Here is a 17,579-nt window from a genome sequence, read left to right on the forward strand (position 1 = left end):
AATGGCTTAGTATCTTTTAGAAGAGTGCTGAAACTGGATCAGTTAAAATTAAAACTGCTACTTACTACTTTAAAACAAGTCATTGATGCTCTACTCTCTGCCTTCATTTCTCCATCTAAAATAGGGCTAAGACTAGGTAAACTCTCAGGGCCCTTTCCAAATTTAGACCTAAGATCTATGATATATTTGGCAATATACATTTACAAACAGCTGATTAGAAAAACACATTGCTGGGCATCTAAAAATAGCACAGTGGCCAGATCTAGATATGCAAGATATCTAAGATTTAGGCCTAGATATGTAAGGATCCAGGTTTGACTCTGGTCTCAAAAACTAGCTGTGTGATCCTGGGCAAGTTACTTAACTCCAATTGCATAGCCCTGACCATTTTCTGTATTAGAACCAATATTCCGTATGAGTCTTAGGACAGAAGGTGATGGCTAAAACAATGGTAATTCAGGCTTCAGTGCCACCTTGTGGAGATGTGACCACTTAATCAGACTGAGGTAAATTGCCAAACCTTAGAGATTGTAAATATTGACCTAAAAAATTGAGTAATGTGGATTTTAAGATGCTATTTTTTCCAGATTACATGAATCAAAACTACCCTAGATGTCCCATCATTAAATTGCAATAAAAACACAAATGTCTTTTAAAGAAAATTGAATGAGAATTTAAATGTTCAATTTTTTTCTTTTGTAGCTCTCACTGAAAATGACAAAGATAGTCAATCACCATTAAAGAACCCACTGCTGTCAACTTCAAGACCTCTGGTCTTTGGGAAGTCAAATGGCATGTATTGGTTTTAATCTTTAAGTTTTCTGTTTTGGTATGACATATATTGGAATTGCATTCTATGCCCTGACCTGACCTACTTATTGCCACTTTTGCAAAACCTCCTGGAGGTAAAAAGATTCCCAGTCAGGCAGTACTGAATAATGGCTGCCTTCTCCCTACTATCATGCCATCTCTCCTCACCCCCCCACAAAATACAAAGCTTGTCATCCCAGGTCCTTGTTCTCTATAACTATGTGGGAAGGGGAGAAAAATGAAAAGCTGTTAGTCATAGCAGTATCTCTTATCTAGAAGTGTAGTCAGAGGTCCTCAAGTTCCAAATTGCATTGAAGTCATTAACAATTGCATCCTGTTCCTCCCTTCTCCCTCTGGGATTCCCCCAGACCCATCTTAAGTGATTAGTATATACGTGGGAATCCCATGAACATTAGAAAGTCTTTGGAATAAAACTGAAAAAGTTATGGTTGCCCCATATTCTTAGCCATTAATTTCTTTCTCTCTGCTTTTATGGCTTTGGTTTTATCACTGTTTTTCCTCTGTCCCAAGGTGATACTATTGATTATCAAAAGCAGCTGAAACAAATGCTTAAGGATTTAGCCAAAGAAAAAGACAAAACTGAAAAAGAATTGCCGAAAATGAGCCAGGTAATTATTCATGCATACAAACAAAAACTCTTAAATTTAGCTGTACATTTAGTCCCACATATGGCACATTGCCTCAGTTCTGATAATCCAGTCAAGGCCAGTAAAGTGCTAGAAGTCTTTCTAGCTTAGTAGGAGGACATGGCCCGGACTGTTCTGCTGGCCTAGGTTTCAAGAGCTCGGGACCACTTTCAGGACACAATTGAATACAGCGAAAGGACAATTACAACTTCATCTTAAGTAACCGCTACTGAAGTTACTACATCTTGTGGCCTAGTACAAGTCGCTGGGACAGTTTAAGGCAATGTCAGTAAGGTAAACCTCTTCCAAAAGGTCCTACAATGTTGGGAAAGGCCTCAAGTTAATTTTTGAAGGATTCAATAGGCCTTCCAAAATTCAAAACATTAAGTGACTGCTCAGTGTTGGACAGTCTTGAATCTACACTCAGATTTCTTGTGACTTTCAAACCTGGCAATCTTGTTTTATGTGAATTCCATGGCCCCATGCAATCATATATATAATCCTCAATTTTAATTTGCCATTTGATTTTTTATTCCTTTTAGAAACATAAATAGCCACTATTAAGATTCTTTACTGGAAAATGAATACTAATGATGTTTTTTTTTCCCCAGAGAGAATTTATCCAGTTCTGCAAAACTCTTTATAGTATGTTTCATGAAGATCCAGAGGAAAATGACCTCTATCAAGCTATCGCCACAGTAACTACTTTGTTACTGCAAATAGGAGAAGTGGGGCAGAGGAGCAGCAGTTCAGGAAGCTGCTCAGATGAGTATATGGAGGATATACAAACAGAAGGGTCTGCTTCCACCTCTGACCAGGACTCAGTTTTTACTGATGTGGGGAAGATGCCTCAGAGATATTCCCAAGCTTTAACTATGACTGAAGGGGATTGGACGGTTTCCCTTGAACATATTTTAGCATCACTTTTAACGGAACAGTCACTAGTAAACTTCTTTGAAAAGCCACTAGACATAAAATCTAAACTTGAAAATGCCAAGATCAATCAGTATAGTCTCAAAACCAATGAAATGAGCCGCCAGTCTGAGTAAAGGCCAGTAGCACAATTCACCATTCTGCTGAGTACACTGGAAGATGCGATACCAAAGCACATGTTGGCAAACAAGGCTGCTTCTGAGTTGCTTAGTGCGTTCTTTATAATAGTGAGCACTGTCTAAATGTCAGCTGAGTTAAGTTTTACAAACTTGAGGGGCTATGGAGAAGAATCTTGACAGACAGCAACCAAATGACGGGAGGCAAGGAACTATTAAATTTTACTTAAAGGACTTGGACAGAAGCCATTACTTTCTTCACCAAATCTCAAACCAATTCTAGCTAAAGACCCTGAAGACAAAACAAAGCAGGCCATGCCCGATTTGTCTCCCAATGTTTAAACTACAGTTTCGTTTCAGTTTACTGATGGTCATTACCTCCTAAACAGATTTTTTAAAAAGACCCCCCCCCATGAATGTAAAAAATTTTACTCAATGAGATTTGGGGTGTTTTGGGATGGGGACTAATTCAAGTCCAGGTTTAAGAGCTACTGTTTGCAAATGGCTTCTTTTTTTCTTTTGCACTAATCCTGAAAAAAACCTGTTTCAATGCTGGTAATTGAAACTGTTTTAATATTTTTGGTTGTATTCAATTTGTATGTCTTACCAAAAAAAGTGTACAAACCATGCTTTTGATGTTGTTGGTCCCCAAAAGCGGTTTTTAATAATATTCTTTTATATTGACTTGCTGGTTTTCTTTTAAGTTACTTGAACATTATTCATAGTCAAGCCTTTAAACACTCACACAAACCTAAAATTTGGGAACTCAAAAGACCTTGGCTAAAACTTGGGCCAGCTTACTTGGCCAAATAAGTCTTATATTTGGAAAAAAACCTCATTTAGGGCATACTTTAAATACACTATTTCACCTCTATATCAGGAGCATAAAGAAACTATCATTCTGATACAATGGAATTTTACATAGTTTTATGACTCGCAAGAGAAATTATCACCTCCTAGAATAACAGACCTCAAGCTGTATCTTCAGGTGTGAGGAAACGAGAAAACAGTCGTCCCAATTACATGACGAGAGATTATTAACACTAGTTGTTTCTGGATTTTACAAGTCATAAAACAACTGCAGATGTTCGCTACAACCAGATGCACAACTCATTAACTATCCTTCATCAAAACACACACGAATCCCAGCAACCAACATCCTCTGGTCCCTTCTCCATTCACTGCAGTCATGCTCTGCTGTGGCCAAGCAACAGCTTCTACTCAAGTAAAATGTGTATACAGAGTGATGACAAAGTCTTGGTGCAGCTTCTAAAATATAGTGGGTAAACATAGATCTCAGCCCCTCTGGCTTCCCCATACTGGGGATTCAGCCTAGAGGAAGAGAAATGATTTCAAGTTACTGCTCCTAACAAGCTATTAGAAATTTTAAAAGATTATTTACCTGTGGTACCCAAATAGTCACAAATGAGTAACTTACAGTCAAAACAGGCTAGTAGCTGATATTTTAAAACTTTATTTATATGAAGTTCAATTTAGTTTTCATCCACATTGACTGTCTGTAAGCCTGCAAAGCAACAGAAAATACCTTAGTGAATTTCAATATTGATATAGGGGCTTTTCAAAATCAGGTATACACTAAAAAATGTTCAGAATAAAAGACAATTGTCTTTCGAAGTAGAATTCCCAAGAACTGTATAACTTACTTTTGAAAGTAGTGACAGGCACATAAGTAACCAAAGTATACAGCTTGTTTGGTGAGTCTTCATCTTCATTGCGTTTCCTGGACAAACGCACTCGGATACGGTACGGGACATTCCTGGGTGGGAACAGGTTTCAGAAAGTGTTTTGCCAAAGAAAATGCATACTTCACATGAAAAAAAAAAAAGGCGACGGGGTTGCATACAACCACTAAAGATGTAATAAAAATAAAACTTCAACTAACCCCTTGCTTGTGACACACTGCTTTCCTGTGTCTTCATTTACTAAGTGGTTACAACTGCCTACCACTTATGTTTTGGACTCGACTCAATGGTCAGCTAACATTACTAGTTTTAGACACTCTTTTTGAACAAGGGAGTTTAGTTAGAAGCCAGAAATTACTTGGGATGCCAAATAAAAACTGATGTTTTGGTTTGAGATTCCCAATTCAACATATCTTTACTAAAAATAAGCCAAACGCAAAGAAGGGAAAGAGCCAACACTAAATAGCTACTCCTCTAGGATATAGCACCATACATTTAAAAAAATTACCACCCACTATCAATAACTTCAGCAAGGATGAAATGAGCCTAAATAGGGGTACAACTTCTTAGAAGAAACAATTAAGCACCTTATTCCTTTGGCCCAAACAGCTTTGTTGAGTCTAGTGTCAATGCGCACATCAGGAGTTCCCATTTCTTTCATGGCAAATTTGCGGATTTCCTTTAGAGCCCGGGGAGCTCGCTTTTTGAAGCCTCTAAAATTCAGGAAAGAGGAAACAAACACAATCACAAAAAATGTTAGATGAATTGCAGCTCTACTTCAATAACAGAACAATCTTAGAATCTCACCTTTTGCAGGCCTTTCCTAACCCATCTATCCCATTTCTAGCAATTCTGTGCATGTTTTATATGTGCATCTTTCTGTTCACGTATCCTGTTAGGATATACTCTCCAGAGCAAGTGTTTTTGCCTTTTTTCCATGTCCCCAGTACACTCAGGTACCAACCACATAATGCTTGTTGACTAAATAAAACCTAACCTTAACTATGGTGTATGTGATGAGCTAAGTGATATAAAGCAATCAAGATATGATGGCACTTTCCCCCTAAATAGCTTCAGTGGCTAGCATTTTATTGTTTAAAGCTAGGATTTCAATAAATGACTGGATGCATGACTTGATGCAGGCATTGCTTTCTCCTTTTTATGAGGGGTGTACATATATGTAGACACCAGGCTTTCCTTCATTTTCTCTCTTAAAGGGGTGATGGTAGGGTGCACTCTGGGAAACTAGATAAAAGAGTAGCACTTAAAAAGTAGTAGAGCCAAGACCAGAACTCACAACTTCAACCAGACTTTCCCCCCACTGATTCTTTATGGTCCAAACTTTGTTTTCCCAGAGGTAGAGCACACAATCTTTCCCCCAGCATAGATCTATTAAAAATTGAAGGCACAAATCTGGCCTCAGACACTTTCCAGCTATGTGACCCTGGGCAAGTCCCTTGACCCCCATTGCCTAGCTCTTACCACTCTTCTGCCTTGGAACCAATACAGTATTGATTCCAAGATGGAAGGTAAGGATTTAAAAAAAATAATAATGAAGGCAAATTTAATAAATCATCTATACCACTGAGCCTGCCCAGTTTAACTGCTTTTGAAAACAAGATTATACTTGAGGCAGCCTGAAAATTGCATACATATATGCAATATATTAACTTACATGTTTGGAGGAAACTATTCTTTAGAATTAGAATGGCTAATGACATATTAGAAGGTAAAATTTATAAGGTACAGTCCCTGCCTTAAGGAATTTTTAGTCTAGTTGTATAGAAACAATTCCTCATATTTACCTGGTGGTTCTCTCACAACTTTGCTTTGAGGTTGGACTTCCCAACACTACTCTGTTTTACAGATGAGACTAAGACCTTAAATCTAGGGCTTGACCTTAGAGGTCATCAAATCCAATGCTCTATTTTACAAAAGGAAATTAAGCCCCAAGGAGGTCACTTACACAAAATCACAGACATAAGACAGGATTTGAACCCAAGTTCTGTGACTTTCAAAGCCTATGTTCCAACTATACTACACTGTCTCCCAATTGGGGTTCAGTCTGCTCAACCACTTAATACATAAGCAGCCTTAGGTAGGACTTTGAACCCTAGAGTTCCTTCATCTGTAAAATAAAAATGTTTTCATTCGTCTTATTTCAAAAGGCTGAACTAAATAACTTCAACTCTTCCGGCTATGTGATCCTGGGCAAATTACCTAGCCAGGTGTTTCTTAGAGCCAATACACAGTAGACTCTGAGAAGGTATGAAGACTCAAAACATGAGGTCTTCTAAATAGTTGTCTCTTAAGCCCATCCTATTCACTTATAGTGACTGTCTTTGGTAGGCTAAGCCAAAACTTTTCTAAAGCCTGGAACAAGAGGTGAATCCACTTCAATAAGTCCCAAAATATAGACAATAGAAAATACTAAATTAAATTACTAAGTAAATATGCAGTTAATTTCAAGTGCAAATTCATATAATCCAGACTCTTAGAAATGATGGTAAAGAAATAATTTTCATTCCTTTCTTTAGGCCCACAATTGCCTCCAAACATGAAAACAAATGTATACTATAAACAAGCTCAAAAGACAGGAAACAAAACAAAATGTAACCAGACTAGCCATTTAGGAATACTTTTCTCCAATGGACCTTTATTTAAAGCCCAAGCCAACTACTTCAAGTAGAAATTCAGTTTATTTTCCAGAACAAATTATGCCAAATTTAAGGATTTCACTTGCTCCTCAGCTATTGCTCAATTTTCTTAAGTAGGTAAACATACTGAAGTGAAAATAATCTTCTAGACACACAGCTTCTCTTATTAATGCCTGACTAGTATGTCTTCCTATGGCTTCAAACATCATTTAAATAACACTGGGCAACAATGATACTTAAGCTATACCAGGATTTTAAATCTTTTCTAAAGTAACCCCACAGAGAGCAGATAGGTGGCTCAGTGATTTAGGAGCCAAGTCTGGAGACTGAAGATCCTGGGTTCAAATATGGCCACACAATCCCCGTCAACTAGCCCTTACTGTTCTTCTGCCTTGGACCTAATGATTCTAAGATGGAAGTAAGGATTTTAGAAAAATTAAATTAAGCAAAATAAAACCCACAGATACTCTTCATGTCACCCCCCCACCTAACTCTTGGCTCAGTATCACTGGCATAAGGGAACTCAAAATCCCAGATTCATGCCTTTTCCTTGCAGCTGAATGAAAAGCAAGGAAAATTCACGAAAAATTCTGGCAGCAGGCAAGCTATGTTTAACTACTCACCCATTAAACGTCCAGGTCTGATTTTAAGTAAACCTTCTTAGACACATAATTGCTCAACATAAGCTTCTATAAACATTCCCCAAAAGCATTTCGGTAAGCATTTAACCTTTTTCAATTTTAATAATTCACACAAAATAATAAACGGGTAATCTCTATTCAACTGTGAATTCGTTGCTTCCAACGTGCATTTTTAAGGAAAAAAGTTGAACATTTTGGCTTCCAACCTGTCCTTGAAAACATTTACACAGGTATCCGCTTTGCGAATGACAGAATAAAAAAACCATGCTGGCTTGTTCCCAACAAATTCCATCCACCCTGCGGGGACCCCCAAAAGCTCGCGGAAAAACTCTCTCCATACTTACACTCCATGGATCCGCTTGTGAATGTTGATGGTATATTCTCTGGTCACCACCTCGTTGATTGCAGAACGTCCCTTCTTTTTCTCTCCACCTTTCTTTGCGGGAGCCATCTACACGAGAGAGTATAGATAAAGAAAGGGTTTATGGACCCAGCAAATGACAAAAGGGACCACCCTTGTCTCTTCAGCCAGCATGCTCCACTTCCGGGAGCGTCCCGACCTGGCCAGCCTAGTTCTCAGCCTCCTTCCCAGACCTCTCCCTTTCTCCAGGACCGAGACACTCTCAGGCCCGCAGGCTCACCACACGTGCGGTCCCCTTAAACCTCGCTTTCTCCCACAAGCAGGTTCTCCCTCCACCACTTCCCCCAAGCCCCAGCCATCAGCGTCCCGCCGGCGCTCAGGGCCCGGGCCCCGAATCGAGTTAGACTGAATTTAAAAAGACCCCTGTGGCGCCGAGGCGCTAACTCCTGCTCCGGGAGACAGAAGAGCCTCGGCCTAGCTAAGGGGGGTTCCCGCTGTACAGATTAGCGCGACCACCAGAGAGGATGGAGGCGGATTCACGGAGGTTAGACAGCTAAGAACACACTCACCCTGCCGGGGACCAGGTCCGAAAGGAAGAACGCCGGGGATTATGGGAGAACCTAACACCCAAGCCTCAGTACTACTTCCGGGTCGCGCATGCGCAAATGGGATAATGAACAGCGGCTGCGTGGAAGGCCGAGGGTGAGGGGCGCCTGCCCCTCTACGTCTTACGTCACACGGCGGAGGCGGGGCGGAGAAAACAAATTTCCTCCGCTTCTACCAGCCTACCTTTTTTGTTTACTCAAGCCAGAGTACTCTTGCTGAAGGGGCCAGCCAGAACGGATAGAGAAATCCCCTCACCCGGAGTGCTTCGTGAATGGACCCAAATCGTCATTTCATCTCCCACCTGTGCATCTTTGCGCTGATCCCCCGTTCCTGGATGCATTCCCTCCTTCCTTCCACTTCGTAGAATCCTGAGCTTCGGTCAATGCTTAACTCAGGAGGCAGCCGTGATTTCCTCTCATTGTTTGAAAGATTTCCTCAAATAGCCAAGTATTGACTTCCCTGCTTACATAAAGTGTTCCTCTTATTTCAAGTTAAACACGCTTAAAAATATGGCCAAAAATTGGTGCCACGAAAATAAACGAAATATAGTTCTTGCCCATAAAGATTTTATAATTTAGTAGGGGAGCTAAGGCACATAAAACATAGAACACTGAATATGATACACATGATTAGTGAAAATTTAACAATGATTCTAATTACATTTATCATAGCACTTTCAAGTCCAATCAGTAGCGAGGTCTTCTTGTCCTTTCCCTATTCTACACATCACTTTTCTCCACCAGGTGGAGTTCAGGGAAAGGCTTTTCTTGGAATGTGGCACCAGAGCTGAGCTTTGGTTAAAAAATGATTCCGAGAGCTTGGAAGGAGGAAGTGACTCCAGTCAAACTGGACGGTGCTCTGCACCTTCATCTCTCCTCCCCTAAACACACTATATTCCTTCTCAGACCTCTATTCCTGGAATGCCTCTGTCTCCATCTTTGTCAGTGGCCCAGTGTCTCTTCAAGGCTAGTGTTAAAGTAGGAAAAAGCTCTCTTTAATTAAGAAAGGGAGTTTAGCGTTAGAATTCAGGCCTCCTGGCAGAGCTGTGCACCATAAACCCACACAGTCTCCAGACTCTGACAGCTCGGATCACTAAACTCCTGGGAGTGCCACCGCGCTAGATGACAGCTCCGAAGAGGGGCAGAACTTGGGGATCTTTTATACCCCCCAGAGAACTACGTACAGCAAGCATGCACAGACAAACCGCAAGCAGGCTGCAAAGAGGTTGCAGCCAGCCTTAGGAGTATCAGGGAGCGGTCTACTATAACAATTACGAAGGAAAGGTCAAACTAAGAGCTGGGCTTCTGGAGAGGGATCTTTAATACAATGGGAGAAGCTTTTAAAACAAATAAAGGCGCTCAACATTGGGACTTTATCCACTAATCCCACCCACACTAGGGTCCCTAAACAGTTTAAGGTCTATGCTTCAATCCAATACAAGTGTGCCCGGTACTGGGGTTTCTCAAAGGGCAGGGGTAAAACTGAGGAGTCCAGATTTCACTTTGACATTATCTTTATCTTGAATTGGTGACAGGTCTCTCTTCAGGCTTGAAGTAGCTCTTAATGAATCAATAAGCATTAATCAAACACTTCTAATGTTCCAGGAGGCACTGTGTAAAATGCAATGGATACAAAGACGCAAATGAACCTAGATTCCCTCAATGAATTTACATTCTAAAAACAGAGTTTTGTTTTGTGCCTTCAAATAGGTAGTGCAGTGGATAAAAATAGTGGGCTTGGAATCAGGAAGACTCCTCTTCCTACATTCCAATCTGGCCTCAGACATGTACTAGCTGTGTGACCCTGGGCAAGTGTCTTTACTGTGGTTGCCTCAGTTTCTTCATTTCTAAAATGAACTGGAGAAGAAAATGACAAACCACTCCAGTATCTTTGTCAAGAAAATCTCAAATGGGGTCACAGAGAGTTAGACAGACAATTGAAAATGAATGAAAAACAATACATTATAGTTAAGAGATATTGGCCTGCTACCAAAACTCCACTCTACTGCCTGGACCCTTTAGGCTGGTTCTTTGGGCTGCCACACCTTTATCAGGGTTTAATAATCAAATCAACATGACCTTTGATATTGTGAAGTGGGAGGGGGATAATCTGCTTCCCAGGATTCAAGCTTTCTTCCCAGACTCTCTCCTACTCAACCACAAAGACCAATCTTCTATATGCCAATCTTCCCTACCCTCTGGAACCCTGGCTGCATTGTTAAAAAAAACCACAAAAACAAATCTGCCTTTCCTATTAGACCTGAGTACTTCCCTTGGAAACTACTTTGTAAAATGCTGTTTATACTGACATGCATACTTATACATTGTTTCCCCCTTAAACATGTTGTTTAAGGCTTCTAGGTGGTGCCAAATGCACAGAGCTCTAAGCCTGGAGTCAGGTAGACTGGAATTTAAAATTGACATCAGACACTTAATAGCTAGGTGACCATGGCGATCACTTAATCTGTGTTTGCCTCAGTTTCCTCAGCTGTAAATGGGGGATAATAATAACTTACCTCCCAAAGTTGATGTCAGAATCAAATGAGGTATTATTTGTAAAGCACTTAGAATAGTGCTGGGCACATAGTAGGCACCATAAAATGACCGTTATTGTTCAGTTATTTTATTGGCAAAGAGACTCCTCATTTATTGTTAATTTGGGGAGTCTGGTTGTGACATACAGGAGAGATTGGAATAGAGACTGGAGTACTGGGAAAGGCTCCTACTGCAGTGATTTGGCAAGGAGAGGATTAGTTAGACTAGAGTAAGTATAGAAGGGCAAATACAAGGGATATTTGAAGATGAACAGCTAAATTTGACAATAGACTTAACATGTGGGAATGTGAGAGAATGTGAATTTAAAATGACTAAATTTTCTAGCCTGTATGATTGAGAGAAGAGTAGTGATATTGAAAAGGAAATTGAGGAAGGGAGCTGATTTGAGGGGCATGATGAGCTTTGATTGCAACATAATGGAGGGCAGCTAGATGGTTCAGTGAATTGATAGTCAGATCTGGAGAGGGTGTCCTGGGTTCAAATCTGATCTCAGACACTTCCCAGCTGTGTGACCCTGGGCAAGTCCCTTAAGCCTAGCCCTCACTGCTCTTCTGACTAAGAACCAATATACAGTATTGATTCTAAGATAGAAGGTAAGGGTTCAATTTTTTTTAATTAATTTTAAAAAGAACTTGAGTTTGAGGTGATTTACATGAAGACATATAGTCATATAATATGGTAAATTTAGTGAAGCATTTTTAAGGTGGAGAGAAAATTGTGAATATCAACCAGGCTAGGCACACATAGTAAAGGGAGATAATAAACTTATCTTAAATTTTATTCAGAAAAAAACTGTTTTGCATGCAGCATAAGGCTATATATTTCAGCTCCATGTTTAATGAACCATGTTGGGCTGATGAAAGCTTACTTTCATCTTTGTGCCCATATGCAGAGGGAGGAATAAACACCATGCACGTCAGTCCACAAAAGTCATCTGCTCCATCTATACACCAGATCTGGTTTTTTTTTTTTTAGATCCCTTTATTATACCCTTGTCTGAATCAAAAGCCTTCAGGCTAAGTCTACAAAGCAAAGAAGAGAATGGAGACAGTCTGTGAATAATTCAGGCCAATTCCTTTTTGCCAGATAATCATGGCAAAAGTGCTTAAAAAATACTAATATTATCCAGATGATTGCCAGAGTTTTTCATTTTGTGTGTCTAAACAGGCCTTTAGATTATCTTTCATTGAGTGAACTGCAGTTGTCATTAGTGATAGAGGAAAACAGATTTTGATTCTGTACCCTCTGAAAGTCAATGTGTTTCAGAACTCAGAATCAATTCATTCTCTGGGAGCCAAGACAAACAGACAGGTTGTAGTTTCCCCCCCGGAAATAAGATAAAAGAGTGAAACAATATTTTAACAAGCAAAATGTTAATTAATGATAAGCTTTAGAGCTGAAATCTCCTATCAAGAATATAGGTTTAAAGAGTGAACAAAGGACTAACTAATATATTTTCTAAATTTCTCCATATTCTGAGTATTTGAAAAGCAACACATCAGTAAAAGACAAATATACAGCACAGTATGCCCTTCCCTAAAACTTTCATGTCCTCTAGGTATAAAGAGCTAGAGTTAAAAACTAGAATATATTTCTATTAAGAATCTTTTCCTTTTAAGAAGTGGAGATTCTAGACAGAAAGGAAGATCAGTGGAACAGACTGGGGGCAAGCAACCTCAGCAAGACAGTATACGATAAACCCAAAGATCCCAGCTTTTGGGACAAAAATCCACTATTCAATAAAAACTGCTGGGAAAATTGGAAGACAGTGTGGGAGAGACTAGGAATAGATCAACACCTGACACCCTACACCAAGATAAATTCAAAATGGGTGAGTGACTTAAACATAAAGAAGGAAACCATAAGTAAATTGGGTAAACACAGAATAGTATACATGTCAGACCTTTGGGAGGGGAAAGATGTTAAAACCAAGCAAGACATAGAAAGAATCACAAAATGTAAAATAAATAATTTCGACTACATCAAATTAAAAAGTTTTTGTACAAACAAAACCAATGTAACTAAAATCAGAAGGGAAACAACAAATTGGGAAAAAATCTTCATGAAAACCTCTGACAAAGGCTTAATCACTCAAATTTATAAAGAGTTATATCAATTGTACAAAAAAACAAGCCATTCTCCAATTGACAAATGGGCAAGGGACATGAACAGGCAGTTCTCAGCCAAAGAAATCAAAACCATTAATAAGCACATGAAAAAGTGTTCTAAATCTCTTATAATCAGAGAGATGCAAATCAAAACAACTCTGAGGTATCACCTCACACCCAGCAGATTGGCTAACATGATAGCAAAGGAAAGTAATGAATGCTGGAGGGGATGTGGCAAAGTAGGGACACTAATTCATTGCTGGTGGAGTTGTGAATTAATCCAACCATTCTGGAGGGCAATTTGGAACTATGCACAAAGGGCGATAAAAGACTGTCGGCCCTTTGATCCAGCCATAGCACTGCTGGGCTTGTACCCCAAAGAGATAATAAGGAAAAAGACTTGTACAAGAATATTCATAGCTGAGCTCTTTGTGGTGGCCAAAAATTGGAAAATGAGGGGATGCCCATCAATTGGGGAATGGCTGAGCAAATTGTGGTATAAGTTGGTGATGGAATACTATTGTGCTGAGAGGAATAATGAACTGGAGGAATTCCATGGAGACTGGAATGACCTCCAGGAAGTGATGCAGAGCGAGAGGAGCAGAACCAGGAGAACATTGTACACAGAGACTGATACACTGTGGTATAATCGAACGTAATGGACTTCTCCACTAGTGTCAATGCAATGTCCCTGAACAATCTGCAGGGATCTAGGAGAAAAAACGCTATCCACAAGCAGAGGACAAACTGAGGGAGTGGAAACACTGAGGAACAGCAACTGCCTGACTACAGCGGTTGAGGGGACATGACAGAGGAGAGACTCTAAACGAACACTCTAATGCAAATATTAACAACATGGCAATGGGTTCGAATCAAGAACACATGTGATACCCAGTGGAATCACGTGTCGGCTGGGGGGGGGAAGGGGAATGGAAAAGAAAGTGATCTTTGTCTTTAATGAATAATGCATGGAAATGATCAAATATTATAAAATTAAAAAAAAAAGAAGTGGAGATTCTGAGAATTTGCTGATTAAATAAAGCAGTGTTGTTTTCTTCCTTCTTTTTCTCTCTTTCTTTCTTTCCTTTTAAAACTTTCCCTTCTGTCTTTGTGTCAAGTCTATGACAGAAGAGTAGCAAAGACTAGGTGAATTGCCCAGGGTACTAGAGCTGGAAAGTGAGGTCGGATTTGAACCCAGGTCCTCTGGCTCCAAGACCTAGTGCTTTATTTACTGTGCTATCTTTGCCCTATAAAGCAGAATTTTTAAAAAGACCCTGACAGATGACATTTTGAACTTACTGAAGAATAATATATTAGATGGTGATTATTCTTTATTTTAACATAGAACTCTTTTAAAGGGTTTTTTTAATGGTAAAATATTTTAATGGATTAGAAATGTTTGATCACAAAAAATGACTTACACTTTTCAGAAACACATTGGCATTTTATGCAGTGTTTTGCATTTTTGGGTATTCACGCATATTTCACTTTAGACCCATAACTCTGTGAGGGTAGGAATTATAGCCATTTGAGAAATGATGAAGCTAAGGCACAGAGAGGTTATATGCCTTCCCAATAGTTAAGTGGCTACTTGGTGAAAGGATTAAAGTTGGAACCCAGGAATTCTGCTGGAAAAAAGGGAAACAAGCTTTTAGTTAAGCACCTACTATTCAGTCAGCACTGTGTTAAGTGCTTTATAAATATTAATCTCATTTGATTCTTCAAGAATTCTGAAAGGTAGTCGCTATTTATATCCTCATTTTACAGATAAGGAAACTGAGTTAGAGAGGTAGTGACTTGCCCAAGGTCATATATCTGAGGCTGGATTTGAACTTGGACCCAGCACTCTATGCACTGTGGCACCTACCTACGCATCATACTGAGGGACCCCAGGAAAGAGTATTTCAGGACTTCATCTGTCCAGCTTTGTTATTTCCATGTTGGTAAATTGAAAAGATTAAATTCATTCATGTTTTGGGGAGGATTGTGAAGTTGGGCATTTCTGTGGGTTACTCATTTATATGTGATAGGCTGGTATCTTTCGTTTCTTTTTTTTTAAACCTTACTTTTTGTCCTTTAGAAACAACTCTAAGACAGAAGGGCAAGGGCTAAGCAAACAGAGTTAAATGACTTGCCCAGGGTCACACAGTTAAGAAATATCTGAGGCCAAATTTGAACCCACATTTTCTCCCAACTTCAAGCCTGGTACTCTATCCACTGAACTACCTCGTTGTCCCCTTTAGGGTGGTATGTTTTCTTTTTCTTTCAAATTCTTATCTTCTGTATTAGAATGAATATCAAGTATCCCAAGGCAGAAGAGGGGTAAGGACTAGGCAATGGGGGTTAAGTGATTTGCCCCGGGTCACACAGTTAGGACATATCTGAGGCTAGATTTGAGCCCAGAGCTTCCTATCTCCAAGGCTGGTTCTTTACCCACTGAGGCACCTTCTATCTGCGCTCAGGCTGGTATTTTTCCAGAGAAAAGATTCATGGATTTTCCCACTACCTTTACCTGATTTCTTTTCCATTTGGACTAGAATAGCTTCTCAGAGAAGAAATCTAGTTATGGCAGGTTAGCATGTTAACATCCCACTCTAGCAACATTTACATCTATAGCTTTCCTCTTGAGTTAAAATGTGGAGACATTTACTGTTAAATCCAGCCTCGGGGATCTTTCAGGGCTGTCTGAACAAGCTGTCCAATGTGCACAGTTCAAGCTCACAGGCACAGAATTCTTTCAACTTCAATCTGACAGCAAAAATTTCAATCTGCGTAGTGTTGCCATCATTTGATGTCACGCTAAGAGCTGGATGGGGCCATTGAATCTAGCCTCCATTTTTTGCAAATTAGGCCCCCAATGTGTAGAAAGGTTAAGGAACTAGTCTGGAGAGATGGAAAGCGTTTGAGATGGGATTTGAACCCAGGTCTTCTTGGCTCCAGCAAGGTGTACTGTGTATAAATGGAGATTTTGAGCCTTTGGAATTCATCCTCCAGAAGTCCCTTAGAATTTCCCAAAATTCCATTTTTCCTGCATCCCCACATTTTATGTGATTGTATTTAAGTGGCTGTAACCCCTCCCTCATCCTCTTTTGAACGTGTGACCAGGCTGAAGTCAGGCAGTTCTTTTGTTTTAGTTATTATTAATAAAACTTTATAAAATAGAACTTAGTTATTGATTATTAATTTTAAAGCCCACAACTGGATAGAGGGCTGGCTGAGAAGACCAAATGTTTCAGTCCTACTTCTAGAACATATTGGCTGCAAATCATTTAGCCTCTCGGTGGGCTCTAAGCAACTCTAGAGGTTGCAAAAAAATACCAACCTACATTGGGGTAGGAGTTTCCTCAGCTGGGAGTTCTACAGCAATGAAATCATAGGTCTAGTTCTTATATTTGTTTTTCCCAAATCCAAGTGGAGTGTTCTATTTACTATGCCATGCTATTGTTGTTTTTCAGTCATTTAATTCATGTCTGACCCTTCATGATCCTACCTGGAGTTTTCTTGCCAGAGATACCAGAGAGGTTTGTCATTTCCTTCTCCAGCTCATTTTACAGGTGAGGAAACTGAGGCAAGCAGGGTGAAGTGACTTGCCTAGGGTCACACAGCTAGTAAGTGTCTGAATGAGGGCAAGATTTAAACTCTGGAAGATGATTCTTCCTGACCTCAGGCCTGAGACTTTATTAACTGCGCCAACTAGTTGCTTTCACTGCCACTTTCCCTTTTAATGTCAGAACTAGAACAGACTCTAGCTATTATTTAGCTCAACTTTTAAAAATCACTAATAATGGGGCCGCTAAGTAGCACGGTAGAGAGTGTCAGGCGTGGAGTAGGGAGGACCTGGGTTCAAATGTGACCTCAGATACTTCTGAGCTGTGTGACCCTGGACAAATCACTTAACCCAATTGCCTAGCTCTTGCCGCTCTTCTTAGAATTGATACTAAGACAGAAAATAAAGAGTTTTTAAAAAACCACTAATAAGAAATCTGAAGCCTAGACTTACTGAAGGTCCTATAAAGAGTGATTGGAACCCCGGTCTACCAGCTTTTTGCATTTTATGAGGGTCCCTTTAGAGAGGACGATGGCTTCTTCTTTTTCTTCACACTTATTTATTTATATTGAAGGATAGGGATTAGACCTGTGATTTCACTGGAAAAGGAAAATCCTTCTACCAGTATAGACGGGCACCTTTTCTAAAACTTGGAGCCTTAGTGTAGCCGTCAGCCCAAGCTGTGTGAGGGACAGGACTTGAATCTTGGTCTTCTTGGCCTGGAGGCCAGCTCTCTCCATTACTCCACACCGCCTCTCAGTGTTCTTTTACTGAATATAAATGCATGCAGAAATAAAGACAAAAATATGTTTACTCATAAATACATATACATATATGACCAGATACATATATGTACATATAAATATACCAAGAGACAGGACTTGCCTCCATAGGA

The 17,579-nt window shown here is 39.8% G+C and overlaps 2 protein-coding genes across 7 annotated transcripts in view; one reads left to right on the top strand and one right to left on the bottom strand.

Annotated features, from left to right (window-relative positions):
* Positions 1–3,190, top strand: part of TBC1D8 (TBC1 domain family member 8) — a 139,421-nt gene extending 136,231 nt beyond the window's left edge. For both annotated transcript variants that reach the window (XM_007501140.3, XM_001369738.4), the window contains exons 18-20: positions 703–792; positions 1,342–1,439; positions 2,069–3,190. In XM_007501140.3, the coding sequence (XP_007501202.2) occupies positions 703–792; positions 1,342–1,439; positions 2,069–2,506 (626 nt within the window). In that variant the 3' untranslated portion in view covers positions 2,507–3,190. The remainder of the gene's footprint in view (positions 1–702; positions 793–1,341; positions 1,440–2,068) is intronic.
* Positions 3,191–3,957: 767 nt separating this feature from the next.
* Positions 3,958–8,580, bottom strand: RPL31 (ribosomal protein L31). Of its 5 annotated transcripts, none has more exons than XM_001363855.4 (5): positions 8,438–8,580; positions 7,852–7,958; positions 4,797–4,922; positions 4,171–4,283; positions 3,958–4,031 (listed from the first exon to the last, which is right to left on the bottom strand). In XM_001363855.4, the coding sequence occupies exons 2-5, from the start codon at positions 7,956–7,958 to the stop codon at positions 4,000–4,002; spliced, it is 378 nt and encodes a 125-aa protein (XP_001363892.1). In that variant the 5' UTR covers positions 8,438–8,580; the 3' UTR covers positions 3,958–3,999. The 5 variants fall into 5 exon arrangements, with proteins under 5 accessions (XP_001363892.1, XP_056663421.1, XP_056663418.1 ...); XM_056807443.1 differs by having other exon boundaries at positions 8,290–8,443; XM_056807440.1 differs by lacking the exon at positions 8,438–8,580 and adding an exon at positions 8,385–8,437.
* Positions 8,581–17,579: the final 8,999 nt, after the last annotated feature.

The sequence above is a fragment of the Monodelphis domestica genome, chromosome 8 (assembly GCF_027887165.1).
Source record: "Monodelphis domestica isolate mMonDom1 chromosome 8, mMonDom1.pri, whole genome shotgun sequence".
In the NCBI taxonomy this organism is placed as follows: Eukaryota; Metazoa; Chordata; class Mammalia; order Didelphimorphia; family Didelphidae; genus Monodelphis; species Monodelphis domestica.

Bases quoted from the DNA above. Each gene is read 5' to 3' on its own strand.
- RPL31 (XM_001363855.4), bottom strand. From the start codon at position 7,958: ATGGCTCCCGCAAAGAAAGGTGGAGAGAAAAAGAAGGGACGTTCTGCA. The intron at 4,284-4,796 runs GTGCTTAATTGT...GTTCCCACCCAG, and splicing joins GTTTGGGCCAAAGGAATAAG to GAATGTCCCGTACCGTATCC. The intron at 4,032-4,170 runs GTAAGTTATACA...GTTGCTTTGCAG, and splicing joins GCCTGTCACTACTTTCAAAA to GCTTACAGACAGTCAATGTG.